Source organism: Delphinus delphis, chromosome 14 (genome assembly GCF_949987515.2).
Source record: "Delphinus delphis chromosome 14, mDelDel1.2, whole genome shotgun sequence".
Classification (NCBI taxonomy): domain Eukaryota; kingdom Metazoa; phylum Chordata; class Mammalia; order Artiodactyla; family Delphinidae; genus Delphinus; species Delphinus delphis.
In genome coordinates this window covers 43,648,595-43,671,375 of record NC_082696.1, presented here as the reverse complement: position 1 = coordinate 43,671,375, position 22,781 = coordinate 43,648,595, and the positions used below count along the sequence as shown (strand labels likewise).

General features: G+C 37.3%; 2 protein-coding genes across 2 annotated transcripts in view; one reads left to right on the top strand and one right to left on the bottom strand.

The window, feature by feature from the left end:
- Nucleotides 1–22,781, top strand: part of NT5DC1 (5'-nucleotidase domain containing 1) — a 120,393-nt gene that overhangs the window by 17,567 nt on the left and 80,045 nt on the right. The window lies entirely within an intron of this gene.
- COL10A1 (collagen type X alpha 1 chain) lies at nt 992–7,978 on the bottom strand. The gene is made up of 3 exons (XM_060030567.1): nt 7,946–7,978; nt 7,265–7,433; nt 992–2,853 (listed from the first exon to the last, which is right to left on the bottom strand). Exons 2-3 carry the CDS (start codon nt 7,416–7,418, stop codon nt 992–994), a joined length of 2,016 nt encoding a protein of 671 aa, XP_059886550.1. The 5' UTR covers nt 7,419–7,433; nt 7,946–7,978.

Sequence of the window (22,781 nt, the reverse complement as noted above, 5' to 3'; positions counted from 1 at the left end):
CATTCCGTGAGGCACAGCTTAAAAGTTTTAAACAGCAACATAAAAATACAGTACAGAGCATAAATAAATAACATCGTTTCATTTCTAGTCACATTTTGAAATCCTTCACATCAATTATAATTTCACTGGAATGGAAGGCCCAAGGTACATATGCTAATGCTCTGTAAACCCACAAAATCATATTACATAAGACTGAATAAGGAATTAAAGCAAATTAATCACACTTCTGTCAAATAAATAGAATAGGTCAGACATCATTTGTTTGACCTATCCTATTCATACAGACATCATCTGTATACTCTTCACTACCCAAGTTGTGAATGGTATACAGAAAGCTTTCGTGCAACCACAGAAAAGTTTGAAAAGGTTCACGACTAAAGCACCTTGCATTTCAGATTATTTTTAACATAATATTTTGGGTTTTTTATGAGAGCTGTAGAAAGTCTATATGCACCTGTGTACTTGAATAGATATTGATGAAGGGGACCACGTAAGCCTTTGAGTAATGCGCCATCAGAAAGATCTTAGGGTATACAATGTCTTTTAAATTTGGATATTCAAGTATTTAAGTCCCATAAATATACATGACACCTCCTGAATGTTTCCTAGAAATTCTCCTGTTAATCGTTAGAAACAGGCTTATTTTAAAAGGAAATGCTGAATTTCTAAAATCAAATTTAACATGATTTAGCATCACATTTCAGGGTTTTTTAAGATCATTTTATTTTTTTAGCTTAGCAGTACTTTTATGGTAGAATTTTTAAATACGGAAGGAGTTCACAGAAAACTTTAGAGAGACTTAGGATTGCTGACTAGAAACTTGAGAGGGTTTTCACATATTGTACACTATGTCTGAAAGCTCAGATCTGTATTTTGGAAAACTAAAATTGGTCACTTTTTTGCAGCCTACCTCCATATGCATTTTGTGGGGTGGGGTGGAGTTGGGGAATGCCTTTTCAGGCAGATTCATATTAGCTCGGTGGGAATATGCTCACATTGGAGCCACTAAGAATCCTGAGAAGGAGGAGTGGACGTACGCAGAGGAGTACAGCCCATTCGACTCTGCGTTGGGCAGCTGGAGCCACACCTGGTCATTTTCTGTGAGATCGATTATGGCGCTCCCTGAAGCCTGATCTAGGTAGCCTTTGATGTACTCATCATAGGTGTACATTACAGGGGTGCCGTTCTTATACAGGCCCACCCAAGCATGGGTCCCTTTCACATGCACGTGGTAGGAGAAGTAATATATTCCTGGAATCCTACAGGTAAAGATTCCAGTTCTTGGGTCATAATGCTGTTGCCTGTTATATAAAATTTTATCAAATGGGATAGGAGTACCTATAGTTGGGTAAGCTTTAGAGAGAATAACAGTGAAAGCAGACACAGGCATTCCTGTTACTCCCTGGTTGGCACCAACAAAAGGCCTCTGGCCTGCCTTCACAAAGCCCTCTGGCAGGACTGCTTGGCCTGGGGGGCCTGGGGGGCCTGGGGGCCCTGGGAGGCCAGGCTCTCCAGCGTACCCTCTTGGACCTGGTGGCCCAGTGGGTCCATTGAGACCTTTAGTTGCTATGCCAGCTGGACCAGGAGGACCTGGAGTTCCTGGATCCCCTTTGGATCCAGGGAATCCTGGAATGCCTGGTGGCCCGATGGGACCTCTAGTACCTGGCGTTCCAGGGGCACCTCTTGGCCCAGCCTCACCATTGTGCCCAGGCACTCCCTTAGCTCCTGTTGGGCCCTCAGGGCCTGGGAGGCCAGGACGTCCTCTAATTCCAGGGTCACCTTTTGGGCCTGGCAACCCTGGGTTACCCTTGGGACCACTGAGACCCGGTTCTCCTGGGTACCCGGGTTTTCCATCTAACCCAGAGGAGCCCCTTTCTCCCTTAGCCCCAGGGTATCCTGCAGGCCCGACTGGCCCCATCTCACCTTTAGGGCCTGGGATCCCGTGGTTGCCTGGAATGCCTTTTGGTCCTTGGGGTCCCATATTCCCAGGGGGTCCAGTCAGACCTGGTTCCCCGGGATGACCTGCTGGGCCTTGTTCCCCTTTGGCACCCGGACCCCCTGGAAGGCCTACAGGTCCCCTTTGTCCTTTCAGGCCTGGCAAGCCTGGTTTCCCAAAGCCAGGAGCCCCTGGGGGCCCAGCTATTCCTGGAGCCCCAGGGTGACCTTTTGTCCCTGGAACCCCTGGCTGGCCTGGGGCTCCAGGGGCTCCTGGCTTTCCAGTACCTTCTGGTCCTTGTTCCCCAGGAGGACCTTGGGGGCCTGGTGGGCCAGTTGGCCCCCTTTTACCTGGAAAGCCTCGATCACCTTTGATACCTGGCTGTCCTGGAAACCCATTTTTACCGCTTTTCCCCACTCCAGGGGGGCCCGGTGGTCCCATGGGACCCTGAGGACCTGGGAGACCCCTGTCACCAGGGCGGCCAGGAGCACCATATCCCGTTTCCCCTTTCTGTCCATTCATACCAGGGACTCCTGGTGCACCCTTTTCTCCAGGAAAGCCCCTGGGTCCCAGGGCTCCTGGAGGTCCCTGTGGCCCAGGTTTTCCTGAAACAGAAATTCCAGCTGGGCCGGGAATTCCAGGTGGCCCTGGCGGGCCCCGTAGTCCTGGTAAACCAGCTGGTCCAATATCTCCCTTTGGTCCGTATGGTCCTCTCTTCCCTGGTTTTCCTGGGAGTCCTGGCAGACCTGGCTTCCCAGTGGCTGATGGTCCCGGCGGTCCTGGCAACCCTGGCTCTCCTTGGGGTCCAGGACTTCCATAGCCTGGTTTTCCTGGTGGTCCAGATGGACCTGGGTGCCCTCGAGGTCCAGCAGGGCCTGGTGGACCAGGAATACCTTCCTCTCCTCTTACTGATATACCTATAAGACATGCCCAGTACACATACCGGGTCCGGGTGGGGGGTGGTTAGTAATGCTAAGGAATCATTGCTTCTCAAAATATAAATGAGAACAGGACATTGCAGTATCAGTCAGACCATTTTGGCAGACTGGTCTTAAATGGTTTGACAATACATTTTATATTGTTTTAAAAAACACTGCTAGAGAAGATGATTTCCCAAGATCATGGCTACCGTGGTACTTCCATTGCATCCTAACGATCCGTGAAAATAAGCTGGGATTGAAGAATTCATTTAGAATAAGAGCGCATTGGAGGTAAATTTATCACATTTATTTTAGGAAAATCATCTACCTAGAAAAGAAGGGGGAAAAAAAGGCATTTGACAGATAAAGAAGAAAAAGGCAAGTACAGAATAAATGGGAACAAGTTTAAGAACAAGAATAACAACTTTCCCTCAAAAAAGCTATCCTATAAGATAAGGGAGAGATGCAGTCTGTTTTAATTTACGTCTGCCATGACCCTGCTGAACAGTTTAGATTTAGGATGACTTTTTTTTTTTTTTAACCTCAGTACATACCGTGAGCTCATACATTCTCCGTTATTAACATTGGAACAAGGAATTAGAGAATTAATGGGCAAGGTACATACAGTAGTGTTAAAGTGCTTATATAAAGTTTTCTTTGATTAACGCAAATATTGTTGATTTCATAGATCTGTGGGTTCATTTGAGCTAAGTACTTATACTGATATAATAAATTTAAACTAAAAAATTACTTATTCAGTGACTGTGATGCGAAGCATGCTATTGAGCAACAAGTATAGGAAAAGCTCAAAACACCTCCTATGAGAACTTTAATCACAAAGAGAATAAAACAAGTGTCTATCTGATAAGTGCTTTAAGAGGTGTCCAGGGTTTTAGTTTTAGTCAGTCTAAGGTGGGATGTAACAGACATTGCTGGCATTAGGATATACCATTACGGAAGCATTACTATGTCAAAGAATCTTTAGGCAGCATTATCGTAAGCCTCTAGATAAAATAGTCTTATTTTTTCTCAGAGAAATTCTTTGATAGCTAGCAAAGATGGTAATGAAATTGCTTATGTTTCTAAATATCTACTTGCAGGATTTATATTAAAATTAATTTAATGTTTAATAAATTTTCAGAAATATAGTTAGAATGCCTGTGTATACTATTTAGATTCTTATGCTGTCAGAAAACAGTTCATAGTAATGATAGTTTTAGTAGATGTCGCAGTAGTCAAATAGTTTGGTCAAAACCCTGAAAATGACTTATAACTATGACTTTCGAGCTACATCTTTTTTGTACAGAAAGTATTAATATGCTTAAACTCCATTTAACTAAATCTTTAATGGCTTTAAATATCAAAATGAAGACTAAAATGGAATTAAGATTAAATGAATTGAATTGTAAATTGCCTTTGAAAATGTATTTTCATGGGTATAGTTTCTTTTAACTATTAGTTGTTGGCACATTTAAAATCTTTCATATTAATTAACTGGCATGTAAGAAGTAGTCAGCCAACAGTAGTTGAGAATATTATAGTCTTGGGTAGAGGTGTTCATGATATTTGAAAAACATTTGATAACAAATGAAACAAAATACAGAGCAGAATCATTAAAACAGATATACTGAAATAGGAAATTCATTTGGGTATCTTTATATTTTGTACTAACTAGAAGTTATATTTCATTTGCAAACAAATGTGTGGAGTTTTATTTACTCATAGATTTTAAGAAAATGACATCAGGAAAAAGACTATGAAAAAATTAATTTATGGAAGAGATTTCCATGTGTTTACACATGTATTGTTGCTTGACTTTAGTGTACATATATGATATGTCTGTATGTATAAATGAGCATTGATACATTGCAAATAGAATAAATGAATAAGTAAAGGATTTCTTTTAATGATTTGGAATAAAATAGGACATTTTAAAAAATGCAAACCGTATTAAATTGGGGTTAGCTTCAGAATCTTATAAAGATCATGTCTGTACTAAAAATAATTGTCTTGGTCTGGTTGGAAATCTGTTCAACTGTTAAAGTAGAGAGGAAAAGCAAGCAAGTCTTACTGAGAATGACTGCATTGAGCACCATCTGAGACTGGAACTCCAAAGACAGTGATCTCTATCACTTAGAATGTTACCCTAATAGGTGCTCCACCTCTCCAGTACATGAAAGAATGTGATTTCTGTTGTATTCTTGAGGGACACAAGCCCTTGTTTGTAGCTTGATAGGGTGGCACCATCCTCAAAGAATAACGATTACCCAGTAGAGAAGTTTCTTAAATGCCCACGAAGTGGTTGATTGTGTCAGAATGTGGCACTTGTGTGCCCACCAGTTGTGGAACCCTCTGCAGCATAATTTAGTGTCTTTTGGACTGAGTTCTCTTTTAACCTGTTTGAACAGATGTGCCTAGGAATTGCACAGGAGTTCTTTGTACATCTGTTATCAACTCAGTGTTTTGCTTGTGTAAATTGTGGGCTTTTATCTTCGTTTGACTGCCAGTGGATAATAATGTTTTTGAGTTTCTACCTTGTATTGTCAAGTAGACTAAGGTGGATTTCATAGTTAAAATACAGTTTCTAAACTTTTCATTTGTTAACAAGATATACATTTTCATTTTTTTCTACAAAAAAAATGGTGCCGTACATTATGGTGAAAAGATAGAAAATATTTTAACCTTCTAAAAGTGGTGGTGCATTTTATTTTAATTCACAACTGTTCCTTATGGTCTTGTAAGCTACAAAGAGTCTGAATTTGTGATCATAGAGTATATGTTTGTTATAGCATTTCAAATTTCATTTGTTGCTTCGAGTAAAGTATCATGTTTTCTTATTTTTTATTCTTTTTTCCTAACTTTTTTCTTTCTTATGTTTTATTTGTATTTTGAGAAATTCAAGAGAATCTGTTGAGTACTTGTGCATTTAGTTTTGATCATTAAGCTACCTTTCAAGAAACATTTAAAATTTCATCTTTCTTTTCTCTTTTTTTTTCTTTTTTTTTGCGGTACGCAGTCCTCTCACTGTTGTGGCCTCTCCCGTTGCGGAGCACAGGCTCCGGACGCGCAGGCCCAGCGGCCATGGCTCACGGGCCCAGCCGCTCCGCGGCATGTGGGATCTTCCCAGACCGGGGCATGAACCCGTGACCCCTGCATCGGCAGGCGGACTCTCAGCCACTGCGCCACCAGGGAAGCCCTTCATCTTTCTTTTTTAAAAAGAAAATCCTATACATTGAATTTGCTAAAAATGGTTGTCTCCAAAAGCATAAAAATTTTTATGGCAAATAGCTTTATTTACAGTATAAAATATGTAAGCATAATGAAAAAATACTATGGAAAAGAAATTTGAATCCTACAATCAGTTCATAATACTCGGTGTAATTCTGTAGTGTAACGGGCAGTTTGTGCCAGATAGCTATTAAGTGGAATTAGTGAATATGAAACCTAATAGTTGCCCTTCTTTGAGGATCTGTTAGTACTTTACATACATTATATCAGTACTCTTCATAGTAGCCAAGAAAGCTGAGCAGGTGAAGGATAGATTCAAGAACAAAGATAAAACTTGTCTAAGGCTACACCACCAGTACACCACCAGTACTATAGTAGTAGTAAGAGGAGGAGGAGGAGAGAAGTAGAAATAGAAGTAGAAGTAATGGAAGTAGTATGAGAAGTAGAAGTAGTAGTAATAGTAGTAGTAGAAGTAATAGCTAACACTTAGCACTTTACATATTAACTCATTTAAGTTTCAGAACAGCCCTTGAAAGAGGTGGTCCTTGTTTTACAAATGAGGGAACTAAAGCACAGAGAGGATAAATAACTTACTCAAGGTTGCATAGCTAGTTTGAAGCAGTTAGGTCTGTGCACTTAACTACTAAACTTAACAAAAATGCATTTAAAAATTATGAGAATTGCTACTTCGTTTGCCTATTAAATTTCTTTGGAGAGCATCTCATTTGATAATAAGACTCAATTTTGTATGTATTTCTAAGCTAGCAAAATAAATTTTAAAAGTAAATATGTGTAAGCATTTAGATATATAAACCTGCTACTCTTTTTGTATACAGTTGGCAATTATTTTTAGTTAAAACATCTTAAACATTAATTTGATTGGATTAATATGTCTAGATTATGGGTAGTTATTTGTGCAAAAGCATCATTGAGGGAAAAAATTTCTATACCTAAAATTTCCTAATATTCTTCAGGTATATCTTTCTGCTATACTTGTGTGAAGGATATGAATGTTCTTGAATAGACCTACTTTTTCCATAAATCCTTTTGGGCTAATTGAGAAGTTTGAAGATAAATTTAACGCCAAATAAAATTTAAAACATTTTGTTAAAGAGATCATTAAGATTGTAGAAAACAAAAACCCACTAGTTAATAGAGCAAAACATATAGGTCAGTTTACCTTTACTCTTTATGGTATAAGGGATGAAGATCTGTGTCTTGGTGTTGGATGGTGGGCCTTTTATGCCTGTAGGTGTTTGGTATCGGTCAGTATAAAATACTCCATGGGCCAAGTTCAAGGATATTAGCAGCAGAAGGGCTATTTGTGGCAGCATGTTCTCAGATGGATTCTGAAAAACAGTAATTTCATATAGCTTCATGACTGACCTGTTTTGTTTTTCTGATGTTTCACAGATGAATTCTTTAAATAGTTATCTACTTTTCTTAACCTTATCCTATATATTCTGAATATATTCAATAAATTAATGAGAGTTATAATTTTGTTAATTATACAAGTATATGTCTTAGTTGTTTTTGAAAACCACATTCAGGTAATCAAGTGAAAATAAAGTTATTTGAATAAAAGAAACACAGAAACTGTAATTGGATGTCTGTATTAAATAATTCAAGATCTTTGATATAGACTGAAGTTACCAATAGTCTCAAATACACTGAAATTCAGATTAGGACATGTTTTTACAAATATAGTTTAATTAGGACTATTTTTAATAGACTGATTCAAATTAAACTTTCTAAGTGCACTTTAGTGGAAAGCCATCTTTTTAAATCACAAAAAACAAATAATTAATTGAAGCTTGTTTCCAAATAAGCTAACATGGAAGTCCACCAGTCATAGACTTACCTGGATGCTGGAAGTTCCTGAAGTTGGTTTCTTACCAGCTTTCTGTGCCTTCCTCTGTGCCCGGGGGGAGCTGCCATGCAGTATTTATGCTGCTTTTCCCTTACTACATGAGGTTACCCAGAGTTTAAGCTCCTCCCCCTGCCCCAGAGGTGAAAAGCACAAATTATGATGGAAAGTTCTATTGGGCAGGCATACAAGATCAGGTTGGGCTCTCTTTTTCCTTGTTTTCTTATTGAAAAATAAACTCTTTGTCTTAAATATATATTAATAGTTTTAACCATGCACCATCTTTTTCTGTGATTTTATTTTAGAAGTTATTACTCAGATGTTTAGGTTAGTTCATAATGGGATGATCCTATCCCCTTTATATTTTTAGAAAGGACATTCTTGTGTTCGTTGGTTGAAAATACTTGGTAGTATATAAAAGTAGGGGAAGAAGTCTTTTGGAGGGGAGTGTGGATTTAAACCATCATCTAAATTTACTTCGGTTATTACGTGAAGCCATTAATGTGTCCGTGAATGTTTCTAAATTTTTATGAAAATAGCTTACTCCAATTCTTATTTTTAGGCTTGAGAGAAACACACGAGTGAAAATGTAGATATGCAGTCCTGTATTTCAGAATTTTAATATAAGTCCTCAGCCATTAATAAGAGAAATATTAACTGTTAGCATATAAATGTTTCAGTGTTTGCATACTATTTAAAATTTTTTAGACAGAGGCAAAATATCCATGAATTTGATAGTAGAGTTAGCAATAATTACCCTGAAGAATTTATTTATTATTCTGAGTATGTGACTTTTTTTTTATTGGAGTATAATTGCTTTACAATGTTGTGTTAGTTTCTCCTGTAGAACAAAGTGAATCAGCTATATGTATACATATATCCCCTCCCTCTTGAGCCTCCCTTCCCCCGCCCCGACCCCCATCCCACCCCTCTAGGTCATCACAGAGCACCAAGCTGAGTGGACTTGTAGACACTGGGTGGGGGGGGGGGGAAGGGGAGGGTGGGATGAATTGAGAGAGTAGCATTGACATATATACACTACCACGTGTAAAATAGCTAGCTAGTGGGAAGCTGCTGTATTGCACCCTGAAGGATTTAAATTCATTGTTTACAACACTATACTGTGTTCAGTAAATGGCTTCAGATTTTATTGCTTAATTTTGGGTTTTACTTTAGAGTTGCAGTGGAGATTACAAAAACCCTTAACTTGATAAGGTCCTGTCATGTCCATTTAAATAAGGTTGCTGTATTCATTTCATAAGAAAAATAATCTTCAGACTTTGCTTTTGGCTTTTTAAAAGTATTATTGGTTTACCTTGCAGTTTCGTTCAGGGATCTTGAATCAGCCCAATTAGAAACGTTTTTTCCCCCAAAGATGAAAGTAAATGTTATCATTGTAATTTTCAGTGGTTAGTATTCTCTTTAACAATGTTAGGAGACTCTTTAAATCAGTTTTCAGGATCCTAAAGAGTCTAATAACAGGAAGTTGAGAGGCCAAATTCTGATTCTTACTAAATTTCATCATTTTGGAGCTAAATCACATCAACTGTACACATAAAGTAGGTGAGAAGGAAAATTCCATAATAGGTATAGATACGTCTTTTTAAAAAATCTCTGCAGAATTAAAGTGGTATGGATTCAGGATTGATCAGTAATTGAATGTTTGACCAGTAGGTGAAATAAGGGTTTGTTCTTTTTCTTCCCTTCCTCCTCCCCTGCATATAATTTTCTGTATATATTTTGAACTAAGCCTTGTATAGCACCTTGTAGAAATGTAAGTGGATAACTCATCTCACTGCCTTCCTTTCTTCTCTCACTTTTAAACCTTGTATTGGTTGCCATATTTAAAAACTTACAATGTTATTGGTTGCCATATTTAAAAATTTACAATGTCCTATATGTCTCTATATAATAGTCACAGATATATATGAAATATGGCTTTTATATCAGTTCAGATTTACAGAAGAATTGGAAAGATTGTATTTTCTAATCATTCTTTTTTTATTGAAGTATAGTTGATTTCCAGTGTTGTGTTAATTTCTGCTGTACAGCAAAGTGATTCAGTTATACACATATATACATTCTTTTTTAATATTCTTTTCCATTATGGTTTATCACAAGATAATGAATATGGTTCCCTGTGCTATACAGTAGGAACTTGTTGTTTATCCATTCTATATATTCTGATCATTCTTTCATCATTGAAAATGATCTATGCAATAGTTTTTGTAATTATACTATTACTCTACTACATCTGTAAGAGACCACAAAGATAAGTGAGAGAAGTGGCTGCCTTCTATCTACTATGGTTCATTTGGAAAAGATTTTGAAAAAGTAGGTGAGGTAACATTATGGATGCCCTTGAATATTAGGCTGTAGAATTTGTTTTAAAAGTATTTATTAGAAGTGCATATTCTAGTATTTTTGTGTGTATATATGGTGACACACGCATACACTTATTTGTTTGTAATTGAGACCGATACCCTGCTAGACATCACTCATGTGAAAGTTCAAAGATTAATTCTTGGCCCTTCATTCTGTGCACCTGTGTAGACCAAGTGTTCCTCTGTGGTTACTCTATTTCCAGAACTTTTCACCTTAACCTCTCTAGGTGTCTGTTTTTTCTCAACACTATGAAAAGTTTGTATTAGGTTTCTAAACTCCTCCCAGCTTTAAAATTAGATTATTCTTGTGCTTGAGGTATTTTGCTGTTTCCTGTGGTGAGACAGTGGGCTTGGCTCCATTTAGTAATTACAAGACAAAATCCATACCAAGTGGTCATATGCCTTCTTTGGGGGGTATGTAAATATATGTGGGTATTTGTCATTCTATATTCCCATTTAACGTTGGAAAATGTGGTGTCTTTATTGAATAAGCCTTGGATGCTCAACCCTTTTTGCAAACAGTGTACTTATTTCAGCGCAAGGAATCTGACTACTGTTTGCTTTGTTAGTCACATAAGAAACACTGTCTTGTCCAAAACAGATTGTAGAATCAGAATATTTGCTAGCCTCACCCCACCCAATTGTGTATTTAAAACTATTTTTATCCTAAGAGTTTACTTGTAGCTGTTGGAAGTGACTAGTCTGTGGCTTTATGATAAAAACCCATTGTACTTAAAGAATAGAAAGTCATGCTCTTTAAGCTCAGTAACCTAAGTGGCTTTTTAATATCAAATATCAGTGTTTTTTGCACATCTAGCATTTAGCTGCTATTAAGCTCGCATGTTCATTTTCACTTCCCAGGGTATCATTAATTCACCAAATATTTCTTGAGTACCTTCTGCATGTCAGGCATGGAGATAAAAAACTGGACGAATGATGTACAGCCGCCCCCCCTTACAGTGTTTAAACAGTGGTTCTCAACCTTCTTTCCACAGTCCTGGGGTACATGACACAGTTCCTTCTGTCTTTGGGGTTCATTAAAATCATGGTGGTTCAGAGACTATATTTAGAAAAAGCTTCTCAGGTGATCATGAGGGACTTCTAGGTGGGAATGTCTTAGTCTGCTATCAGTGTTCTGTTACCAGCTTGTTAATATTAGATACATAATTTTTGTTGTTTTTGTTCATATGGTTTTTAACTTTACTATAGAAAAATTTAGTCTTATCCATAGAAGTAGAGAGAATGGTTACAGTGAATGCCTTTGTGCCCACTACCCAACTTAAACTAATCTCAAGTCACTGTCACTCAATCCTTCTTCCATTCATCACCCCCCATATTTTTAAATCCCATATATTGTACCAATTCACCTGTGAAATTTCAGTATATTTCTCCAGAAGATAAGTTCTTTTTCTTTAAAATAGTATCTTCATCAAACATAAAAAATTAGTTATTTCTTAATTTTATCAGATGCTTTAGTTCACTTCAGATTTCCCCAATTGTGTGTGTACACACACACACGTAAGTGTATATACACACACGTATATACACATATATATATACATATATATACACACAAACATATGTAGAGATACACAAGCACATGTGTAGCATACATACATATTCATACTTTTTTACTGATTGTTTATTGTTTGTTCAACTTAAATTCATGAATTTCCCCTAATTGATATGTCCCTGTTACTGTAGGTTTCTTATCCATGTCTCTTTTCTCCCTTTACAGCTTATTTGTTGAGAAACTGGGTCCTCTTTCCTGTACAGTTTCCTACAATGTGGATTTTGTTGTCACTTAACATGCTTCTCTGTATCCTGTTTTTCCTGTAAATTGGTAGTTAGATCTAGAGGTTTAATCTGATTCAGGCTTGAGACACACACACACAAATACTTTTTGGCCAAGAATACTTTATAGACAGTGGTATGGTGTATTTCAATCAGGAGACCTTTTATTGCTGGTTGTTTCTCTTTGTGATATTACTAGGAATGATCATTACCTAGGTAACTTAATTCTACCATTGCTCCTTTGCTTATTAGCTAGAATACTTCTGTAAAGAAAAATACTCCAACTATTTGGTTACCCTGAAGTACAGTTTGTATAGAAAAAGCAGGATAGATACCTTTACCAGTGTATAAAACAATAAGCATATTTCCTAGCATTCTTCAGAGGTGGCACAGTGAGGTGTTTGCGTATCACTATAAACTCATGGATTTAAATGCATTTTATGTTTTTCAGTCCATGGCAGTTGTTATTATTGCTCAGATTTTTCCTCCATCTTTGGTCAGCAGGAACCTTTTCATGTTGGCTTCTGAATCCTTTTGGTATGATCGAGGAGTCTTTTATAGCTTCTTCCGTCCAATATTTTGTACTTGCCCTGACCCAGAACTGTAATTGGGGAGTCTTGGTTCCTTTTGTGGGAAATAGAAGTTGGAGACCACAATCTGGGTGCCTGGGTCCTAAGGGTGTGCATTGTTCCCGGTTCGATGATTGTTTCTGGGCTTTTTTAGTGGAGAGAGCTAGGGGATTCATTCATGTAATGTTAATTAAATATTAGACATCATAACTTCATACTAATACATCTAATTCAGTTTGAGGACCACAGGGTGTTTTCTTAGTGACCTGCAACCTGTATTTCTAGCTCCTTAGTACTACACTAAAAATCTCATTCTCATGACAGTAATGTAGTTATTTATTTGCTTTTTATTCCTTAACACTTTGACTTCTTAGAATGACAATACCAACATTCACACCACAGTATTGAAAAAGGTTTAAGATTATTTTTTAATTCTTTTGGTATTTCCACTATAGCTGTATAGTCAAATCACTCTGCCTTATGGTCCCTTGAAATGGCTCATTTCAATGTAGTAATGCTACCCAGTCAATTCACTGTTAGGTTTGTTTTGTTTTGCTTTCAATTTTTAAGAATGCTCTTTTAAAATTTAATTTTGTTTGGTAATTTCCTAAAGTTCCTGTAGTGTGCTGATAAATGTTTCTTGGGGGTTAGGGAGGTCTGTGTGCTGTAATCAGTGGTGTAGATACTCCCACCATGGCCAATTGCAAACCACAAGGGTAAAGACAACCAGCTCGCAAAACACCTGAACCTTTACCAAGAGCCAGTACAAGCCAGCTCCGACATGCATTACATATTTCCCAAGTCAAATTTACAAAACGAGGAATATTCAGAGAAATCTGGTCTCCATTACTGACCTATTACCCACCCTGTGTTTCACCTTCCTTCTGTAAGTAAGCTTTTTTTAAAAAAAAAAAGTTTTTGGTTTATCTTTCAATTGTTTTTAAAAATAAGTACTCGGGCTTCCCTGGTGGCGCAGTGGTTGAGAGTCCGCCTGCTGATGCAGGGGACATGGGTTCGTGCCCCAGTCCGGGAAGATCCCACATGCTGCGGAGCGGCTGGGCCCGTGAGCCATGGCCGCTGAGCCTGCGTGTCCGGAGCCTGTGCTCCGCAGCGGGAGAGGCCACAGCAGTGAGAGGCCTGCATACCACAAAAATAAATAAATAAATAAATAAATAAATAAAAATAAGTACTCATTCATATCCCCTTCCAATTTCTTTGATAAGTCACATCCTAATATATATACTTTATTTAATCTTTTTTAATGTAACAGTTTATCTTGAAGATCATTGACTAACGTTACAGAAAGATGGTCCACATTCCTTTCTACAGCTACGTAGTACTCTATTATATGAATATACTGTAGTATTTTCAGTCATTTCCCTATTGATGGGCATCTGTGTTATTTCCTCTTTCTTGCTAATGCAGTTGCTTCTACTGTGTGTGTATATATGTGTAGACACACACACACACACACATACACATATATATGTTTGCCTGAATCTTTGGGAGAGATTCTTGGAACTGGGATTCATGAGTCAAAAGGTAAATACATATATGATTTTGTTACATATTATTAAATCCCCCTCCATGGGTGTTGTATCATTTTGCATTTCCACCAGCACTCTGTGAGAGTGCCTGCCCCTGCAGCCTTGCCAACAGGATGTGTTGTTTAGATTTTGTTGAATTTTCAGATTTTTGCTCAGTTTTGTTGAACATTTAGATTTTTGCTCATTTTAGAGTGAAAATTGGAATCTTGGTCTACTTGTAATTTTCATTCCTCTTACTAAGCGTGTGGTTGAGCATCTTTTCATATAGTTAAGACTTTATTTCTAGCCCACTTCTCCTAGAAGTGTTCTGTATCCTGTAAACAAACCTCTTTTTTATGATATAGTTTGCATATGTTTTTCCCAGTTTGTCATTTGTCTTTTTAGTTTACCCATGAGGGTTTTTTTTAACGTTTAAAAATTTCTCTTAAGGTACATAAACTGTTGATTCAGAATGTTATTGTTCTTTCAGACTCGGCGCTCTCAGGAACATTAAAGGTTATCTGGATCAATCATTTCATTCTTCAGAGGAGGAAACTAGTTCCTCTGTTATGAATGTCTCATTCCCTAATGTTTAATTGCGTTAAATTTATGAAGTAAAGACCTGTTGGTGAGGGAGCCCATTGAGGGAAAACTCCACAGACTAAGCTGGTGTGTTCATCTCCTTACCCTAGCAGGATACTGACTTTCCCGTTCCAATCATCCTTCAGTCTTTAACAGCGGAAATGAGGAAGGTGCCCAGAAATTTAGTTAGGGCCCTTGGAGGCCCACAGCTTCCACCACCACCTAGCTGCACCTCATTCCTCTTGAAAAGGTTTTAAAAGAACATTCATAGGTGCTATTATAGAACCCAAGAGCTAAAAATGATCCATTTGTGTAAATAACCTAATGTGGTTTAGTGGTTAGATACCTGCTGAGGGCTTGAAAGGAGAAATTCATGCAAAAAACAGGTGTTGATGAAAACCCCTGAAACTTCAGGCCAGGTCAAGAAAAACAGTCATTTAGAAAGTTCGAACAAGGGCTTTGTATTCTATTTTCTGTTGCACAATAAATTGCTACATTACTTAAAGAATTCATAGTTTTGTGCTTCAGGTGGTTAATGACATCATCGTCTTTCCATAGTAACCTGCCAAGTTAAAAATATAGAGCTTTTGGAGCTTCCCTGGTGGCGCAGTGGTTGAGAGTCCGCCTGCCGATGCAGGGGACACGGGTTCATGCCCCGGTCCGGGAAGATCCCACACGCCGCGGAGCGGCTGGGCCCGTGAGCCATGGCCGCTGAGCCTGCGCGTCCGGAGCCTGTGCTCCGCAACGGGAGAGGCCACAGCAGTGAGAGGCCCGCGTACCGCAAAAATAAAATAAAATAAAAAAAGAATAAAAAAAAATAGAGAGAGCTTCTTGACTCTTTGACCTAAGATCTTCAAGGATCTTGGCCATCCAGCAGAGTCTCGGCCGTTCAAACACATTCCTACTTTATTAACAAGTTCAGTTTTCATGTGCAGTCTGCTAAGTTGGAAGGAGAAATTAGAGAATTAAAGTATTAATTGGAGTAGTCACAGGGTAATGCTTTTTATTTAAATCTCTTTGCCCCCCTGCTTATTATAATACATAGAACAGCTCCACGATCACTACCTACCTAGAGGGTATGAAGCACAGTTTCTGTGGGTGGCAACCAGACCACCAAGAAACCTTCCTTCAAGACTGATGCCCTATAGCTGTGTAACTTACTCATATTAATAATTAAAATACATCCTGGTGTTTTTAGTTTAAGTAATGCTGGGCCCCAGTCTGCTTACCTTTAATCAATCAACTGTTACCTGGCCGGCAGACCTCTGCCCCTGACTGTGGACCAGTGCTAAAGGGTTACTCTTCCTGCCATCTCTGGCTTCTGCCTTCTTACACCTGGTTTCCTCATTAGTAAAATCCCTAAAGTCTACTTACTTGCTTTCAGATTTTTAAAGTAATTACTACTTAGAGAAAATGTAGGAAATAGAAAATAAAATTTATACACCACGGAGGTATAATAACTATTAACAGTGGTATTTTCCCCACAAATGATCTGTTTAGTGCTAAGCTTCTATCAATTATCTTTAATCACCTATGTCAAAATAAATCTTGCCACTTCTGATACCAGTAAGACTGAAATGTAGACATGCTATGGTCCTGTCCTGTTTTCTCTGATTTTTATTTGTTAGGAACCTTGGAAGATGAAATAAGATATATGTGAAGTGGTAGAACAGTGTCGGGGAATGCTCAGTAAATGTGAGTGTTGGTGATGACCACCATGATGTTGAAGGAGTGTACACCTCTGACGTTATACTTGAATCTCTTTATAGCGCCAGTCTTCCCAAATGTTTGCCAAACTTTGAGTCTCTACTGTGTGCCATTTGCTGGGTTAGATGCTGCTAACCTGCTACTGGTGATCTTAGTGAAATGGAGGAGACAGATACCAAACACTCTGGCTTCTTCAGAATGCAGAAGTCGTGGATTCTGGCGTGAAACCGTCTTTCAAATCATCAATGGTGTCCTCTTATCACACTTTTTAATTGTTCCTGAATATAATTCAAGGACTGTTGGTTATTTACCACTGAAACTCCTCTCTGTACAGGTAGTGCCTAGTACAAAGCATGGACCTTGTAAATATTTGCTGAATGAATGAATGAAGAGCTTTAGGAGACCAGGTTTCAATATTTATTGAGTGTGGGCATTTTGCCTCACACTTGTGGGCACTCAGGGGTGGGTCCTTTTGCGCAGTGTTGGTTTGAATTGGGGTATTTTCAGTCTGTGTCTTACCTTAAAATAACTCGGAATTCTTGGAGAAGTCACAGCATCAACAACTGCTTCCAAAGCCATTTCACAAAAGGGACTGTGGCTCCTGTTCTAGTGACTGTGTACCTTCCAGTGTCCTATTGGTAATCGAGTTAGAATTTCAGAGTAAGATTTTCCAAAGACAGTGTTTCTCAAGGTAGCCATGGTTGGAGGTGTAGAGTTAAGTGGATAGGTCAGGAGAGGGGCTGAATGGAGAGAGAAAGAAAAAGAAGAGGAGCCCATACTCTCGAGAATTTAAAGGGATTTCTTTAAATGTCTCAGAAACTCGAACTGTACAGTTTTAGAGCAACGAATAACTTTTTAGACAAGCCTGTGCTTCATTTTCCAAATTTCTTCACCCATCCATACCTCAGTTACTTGTTGATATATCCGTTCATTCAAATCCTCACTGTATTAAACACATATGCCAGGAAATACAAATGGGCTCATAGACTACTGACAGCATTTATTAATTCTTTCCCTGCCCAAACTACCTGTTAGCATCTTCCCTCCTGTATGGAAATATGTGACCTTTAAAGGGAAAATAAGTTATTATTTGGAAGGTGGGCAGTGGATAGATATTTTAGAACATTAGAGTTTATAAGATGAAAAATTGGAGAATCACATTCAGTATCACAAAAAAATGAATATTTGAGCTACAAGAAATGCTAATCTTAGTAAGTACCAGAAACTGACATTTAAGTTTTGTCTGAAGCGGACATAAACCCATTTTTTATGACTCTAATTAAGTCCTCTGGGTAACAGTAACATACACACGTACATGCACACACACACCTGTATTTAGCAAAGGTATGTTTGAGCAGAATTCACTTTTTTCCATTAAAACCATAGGTAATGTATCACTCCATTATTTAATGAACAATGTAATATAATTTTGGTAATATAACATATTACCGAACATATTTTCCACAAGTTATACTTAATATTTACTCTAGCTTCATTATACTTTCATTCAGTTGAAAGGTATTTTTTAGCTGTACTTCAGGCACTGCTTTAGCTCTACGCTCATCCCTGGTCATGTTTTTACAAATACTCTTATTTACTGCTCCTGAAATTTGTATGGAGGATCAAGTGTCTTTTAGAATTTTGAAATCTGTTAGAAAGTGTCCACCTGAATAGCTAACATATATTAAGCGTTTATCATGTGCTAGATACAGTTCTAAGAACTTTGCATTATTTATCTCATTTACTCCTTGTAGCAGCCCCATGAAGTAGGTACTATTATTATCCCCATCTTTAGACATGAAGAATTGAGGCCCAGAGAGGTTAAGCATCCTAGCCAAGATCACACAGTAGGTGATGGTAAGGTTATTATTGTCTATGGATATATTTCTTAAGGATTTACAAGGGACCCAGTATAATTTTAACTATAGCACTGGTAAATTCAGAACTACTGTGCTGGCTGTTCTTTGTCAGGAATTTGTATGACAGTGTAATCTCATTATGCTTGCTTTCCAGATCAGCTTCTCAAATTTAAGGAAACTGTTTTCATTCTTTGCCATTGAAAGAGCATGTTGTTTCAGTTCTAGAATTGGTTAGTTTAGAATTTGCTAATTAAAAAAGAAGCTAATTAAAAAGCAAATAGTGCTAATGTTAATATGTTTGCTTTTATCCTGAAGAAGTGTCTAATATGGTTATTTTTAGCCCATCATGGTCTTTTATAATGGTTGAAAGGCAGGGTGGCATTACTAAAAGATTCTCAATGTTTTGGGAGATGTTTGAATTATTACTAATATTTTAATCCTAACAATGGATAAGCTGTAGTAAAAGTTGTGAGGGCTTTTTGTTCTGTAAAAAGAGATCCCTAAATGGGGAAACCTTAGTGTGGGATTCTCAACTTCAGAGAGTTTGATGGTTTTTAAAAGAAAAGGCAGAGAGGGCTTCCCTTGTGGTGCAGTGGTTGAGAGTCCGCCTGCCGATGCAGGGGACGCGGGTTTGTGCCCCGGTCCGGGAAGATCCCACATGCCGCGGAGCGGCTGGGCTCGTGAGCCATGGCCACTGAGCCTGCGCGTCCGGAGCCTGTGCTCCGCAACGGGAGAGGCCACAACAGTGAGAGGCCCACGTACCGCAAAAAAAAAAAAAGAAAGAAAGAAAGAAAGAAAGAAAAGGCAGAGAGCTTTTTATGAATTGACTTGCTATTTGAATTCTCTTGTTGATATATCCTAGGTGACCGCTGACCTACTTCTTCAAATGCTGTTATTTCTTTAGATTTAATATGCTCAGAATAACTCAACTCTGAGCTAAAGCTTAACTGAAGTCCTGTCTTTAGTTCACTCCTGCCCTTCAAATGGAAAAATTATTTTTGAGTTGTCAAATACAACATAAAGAACTCAAGTGTCATGTGATTATGTTGGTGCCAGGAACCTTAAAATACATTTTAAATTTAGTATTACCCTATTTGAACTGGGACTAACATGCTCATCAAATAATCTTTTTTTCTTCAAATTTAGGTAAGTCCATTATTGTGTATATAGAAAGTTGTATTCCAGTATACAGTTTCATTGATATAACACCTCTTCTTAATTTTGAGTTCATAGCAGTTTCACTATTTGTGTTTAATATTTAGATATAATTTTTGAGTGGGGCTGGTGGAGTAGCGTTAGAATCTATGCTTGGTTTTGTAAAGAGTACACTAATTTACATACTCTAATGGGATACGTTTAGAATTTCATTTTTTGATCTTCATATTTGTATAAAATATTTTATTCAGGCTGAGGTAAAAATGATGGGGAATTGCACCTGACTACAAATATGATGTTAAGAGAGTAAGAGTAGATATTGGGATATTTTCTGTTTTGTCTCCAGTTCTACTTTTCGCTTGATTTCCCCATAAACCTTTCTTTCTCACATTGGTAAATTTAGTTTATAATTGCTTTTTAGCTTTGCCACCAGTAGGATTTGTGTATTGTAACCAAGAAAAGCTTTTAAAGATTAATTTAGTAAAAGGCATATTGATCATAGATGACAGATAAAATAGTACAGTTACAAAAAATAGATGTATGCTTATGTAGCACTACTTTAAAAAAATACAGGTATAATGAGAAAAGAATTATTTGGCAAAAATTCTGGTAGGAGAATTTAAGGGGGAAATGTTAAGAGTTTTGTGGCCTGTGGGAAACAACCAACCTTACGAAATACTGTATGTTTTTTGGTGAGGGGAAAAGTGCTCAGTCTACTAGTAACAATTTGTGAGTGATTAACTTAAAGACTTAAAATTTTGTTGTCTGGTACAAATGTTGATTAAACTCATGTAGATTTTGGGTAATACAATTATTATGTTTTGGATAATACCATTTAAAAGCTGACTTCACAGTAATGTTGAGAAATAATTGTATTTGAGAGCCATCTATACTTAGACTTTATTTTACCTCAGTACTGATACATCAAAATTCTTGTACATTTTAATGCGTATTGTGTGCTACAGTATAACAGTGTTGAACTGCTTTTAAAATGTACTTGACTTGCAGTGTTGATAAATTTATCATAATTTTTTAAAACATTGCATATGACAGTAAAGAGCCCATATGTCTTTTTAAATTTAACTTCATAGCACTTTAGTCTAGGATCTGATTTTTCAACTGAAAAGTGCATATGTGGGTCACTTTAATGAGCTGTGGTTCTTTAGATATTTCTTGTCATGGGAGGAAAGTGAGAAATAAGAATTTAACTTTGTTTCTCTTAAGAGACATTATAAATATTAAGTCATCTTCTTCAAGGTAAGGGCCATTTGTATAAATGTTGTCTGTCTGTGAGACCCTAGTAAAGCCCTAGAGTCTGTCAGTCCCTTTTTAAATAGCATTCCCTGATCAACACTCTAATTAGATCTGATTCAACTTTGTCGTCAGATTGGCCTTGAATTTGTTTTGTATCTTATGTGTGTCATGTACTTCGCTTTTCTCATTTGACCCACGGAACTTCATGTGACAGATATTATCACTCTTTCTTCCAACATAAGGAAACTGAAGCCCAGCAGGTAAAGGACTTGCACAGGTTCAATAAGCCAGTAGGTAGGCAGAGCAGAGAGTTTGGATGCCAGGTTCAGATGCTACGTTGGCATTTTCCACAAGAGCATGCAATCATGTATTTTTAAATACTCCTCTTTTGTTTAATTTCCTCTGATGGTTACTTAAATCAATCAACTTATGCTAAAGTTCCATCCCTTATAAGCTAGCTGAAATGCTAATGTAGCAGTTTTACATCATTTGGCTGCTGTACTTTCTCAGGGTAGAAGCAATTCTTTTGCTCTTCTGGCCACATTATGCCTGTCTCCCCTTCCTGCCTTACATCATTGCTTTCCACAGTTTTCAAGAACAAGGACCCCTTATTTTAATGTATATAATGTATATACAGTATATATATATATGTATGTATTTGATGTATATATAGTATATATAATTCTTTTATACAAAAAGCAAAGAATATTAACAAAGTGGACATATATGTATCTGCCACTCACCTAAAGAAAACCTACATTATCGCTACTCTTGAAGCACCTGTGCCTACCTCCCTGACTTATTCCCTGTGTTCCCCCTGTAGGTAACTCTGCTGAATTATGTGTCTATTATTCCTCTGTCGTCATAGAAAGGATAGCCTCCCACATCCCACCCCCCAAAACACACACATACATAGCCCACAATAACTTTTTTTATTGCATGTTTTTAAATTCTGTTTAAAAGGAACTATACTGTGTGTGAGCCTCTGCAATTTGATTTTCTGATGCAACATTATGATTTTTGAGATTTGTCTATATTATGTGTGTGGCTGTCGTTTGTTCATGTTCTACTACTATATAGTTTCCCGTGGTATATCAGAATTTATTTGTTCATCTGCTGATGGATTTTTAGCTTATTTTTATTTGCTTGCTGTTAAAAATCATGCTGCTTTAAACATTCTTTTACATATTTCCTAGCTGCCCACAAAAGAATTTTTCTAGGGAGTACACTAGGAGCATAATACTGAATATACATATTTTCTCTTTTACTAGATAATGCTAGATTATTTGCTAAAGTCATGTTATGTTTTACAGCAGAGCATAAGAATTACAACCACATGGTGTCATCTAAATTTTAAGGTTTATCAATCAGTAGTTGTAAAATGCTGTCTCATTAGATTTTTATTTGCATGTTCCTGATTTCTAATGAGGGTGAGCATATTTTCATGTTTATTGGCCGGTTGTGTTTAGTCATCTCTCAAATGCCTGTTTGTATCTTTGCCCATATTTTATTGAGTTGTCTGTTGTTGTCATTGGTTTTTTTGACATTCCTTCCATATTTTGAATATTGATTTTCATTAGTTATGTGTTTTGCAGATACATGGCATCTTATATACTGTCTACAGCTATCTAGCCAAGAAAAACTCTATTTTAAAAAATAGCTCATTGAGATACAGTAAATTAATGGTTGTTATTCTTTTCCCAACTTTCCAGTGGGACTCTATGCCATTGTATATTCAAGAAAAGACCTGGCGCCTCTTTGAATGATGGTAGAGAAGGTTTCACTAAATTTTTCTTTTGATGACTTTCTTTTCTGTAATAGAGATAGGTGATCATTCTCTTTCCAGAATTTGAAATTCTAGGCTTACTTGAAAAAGTTCTACATAAATCATTAACAAAAGTTTATATTCGACATTTGAATTCAAGGAGAAGTTATTTTCATGCAATAATAACTAGTACCACATTTGTGTTATCAGGATTTCCAACAGGAAAATGTTTCCA

Coding starts and splice junctions, on each gene's coding strand:
- COL10A1 (XM_060030567.1), bottom strand. CDS start 7,418: ATGCTGCCACAAATAGCCCTTCTGCTGCTAATATCCTTGAACTTGGCC. Junction 2,854..7,264: donor TTATACCATAAAGAGTAAAG/GTAAACTGACCT, acceptor CATGTCTTATAG/GTATATCAGTAAGAGGAGAG.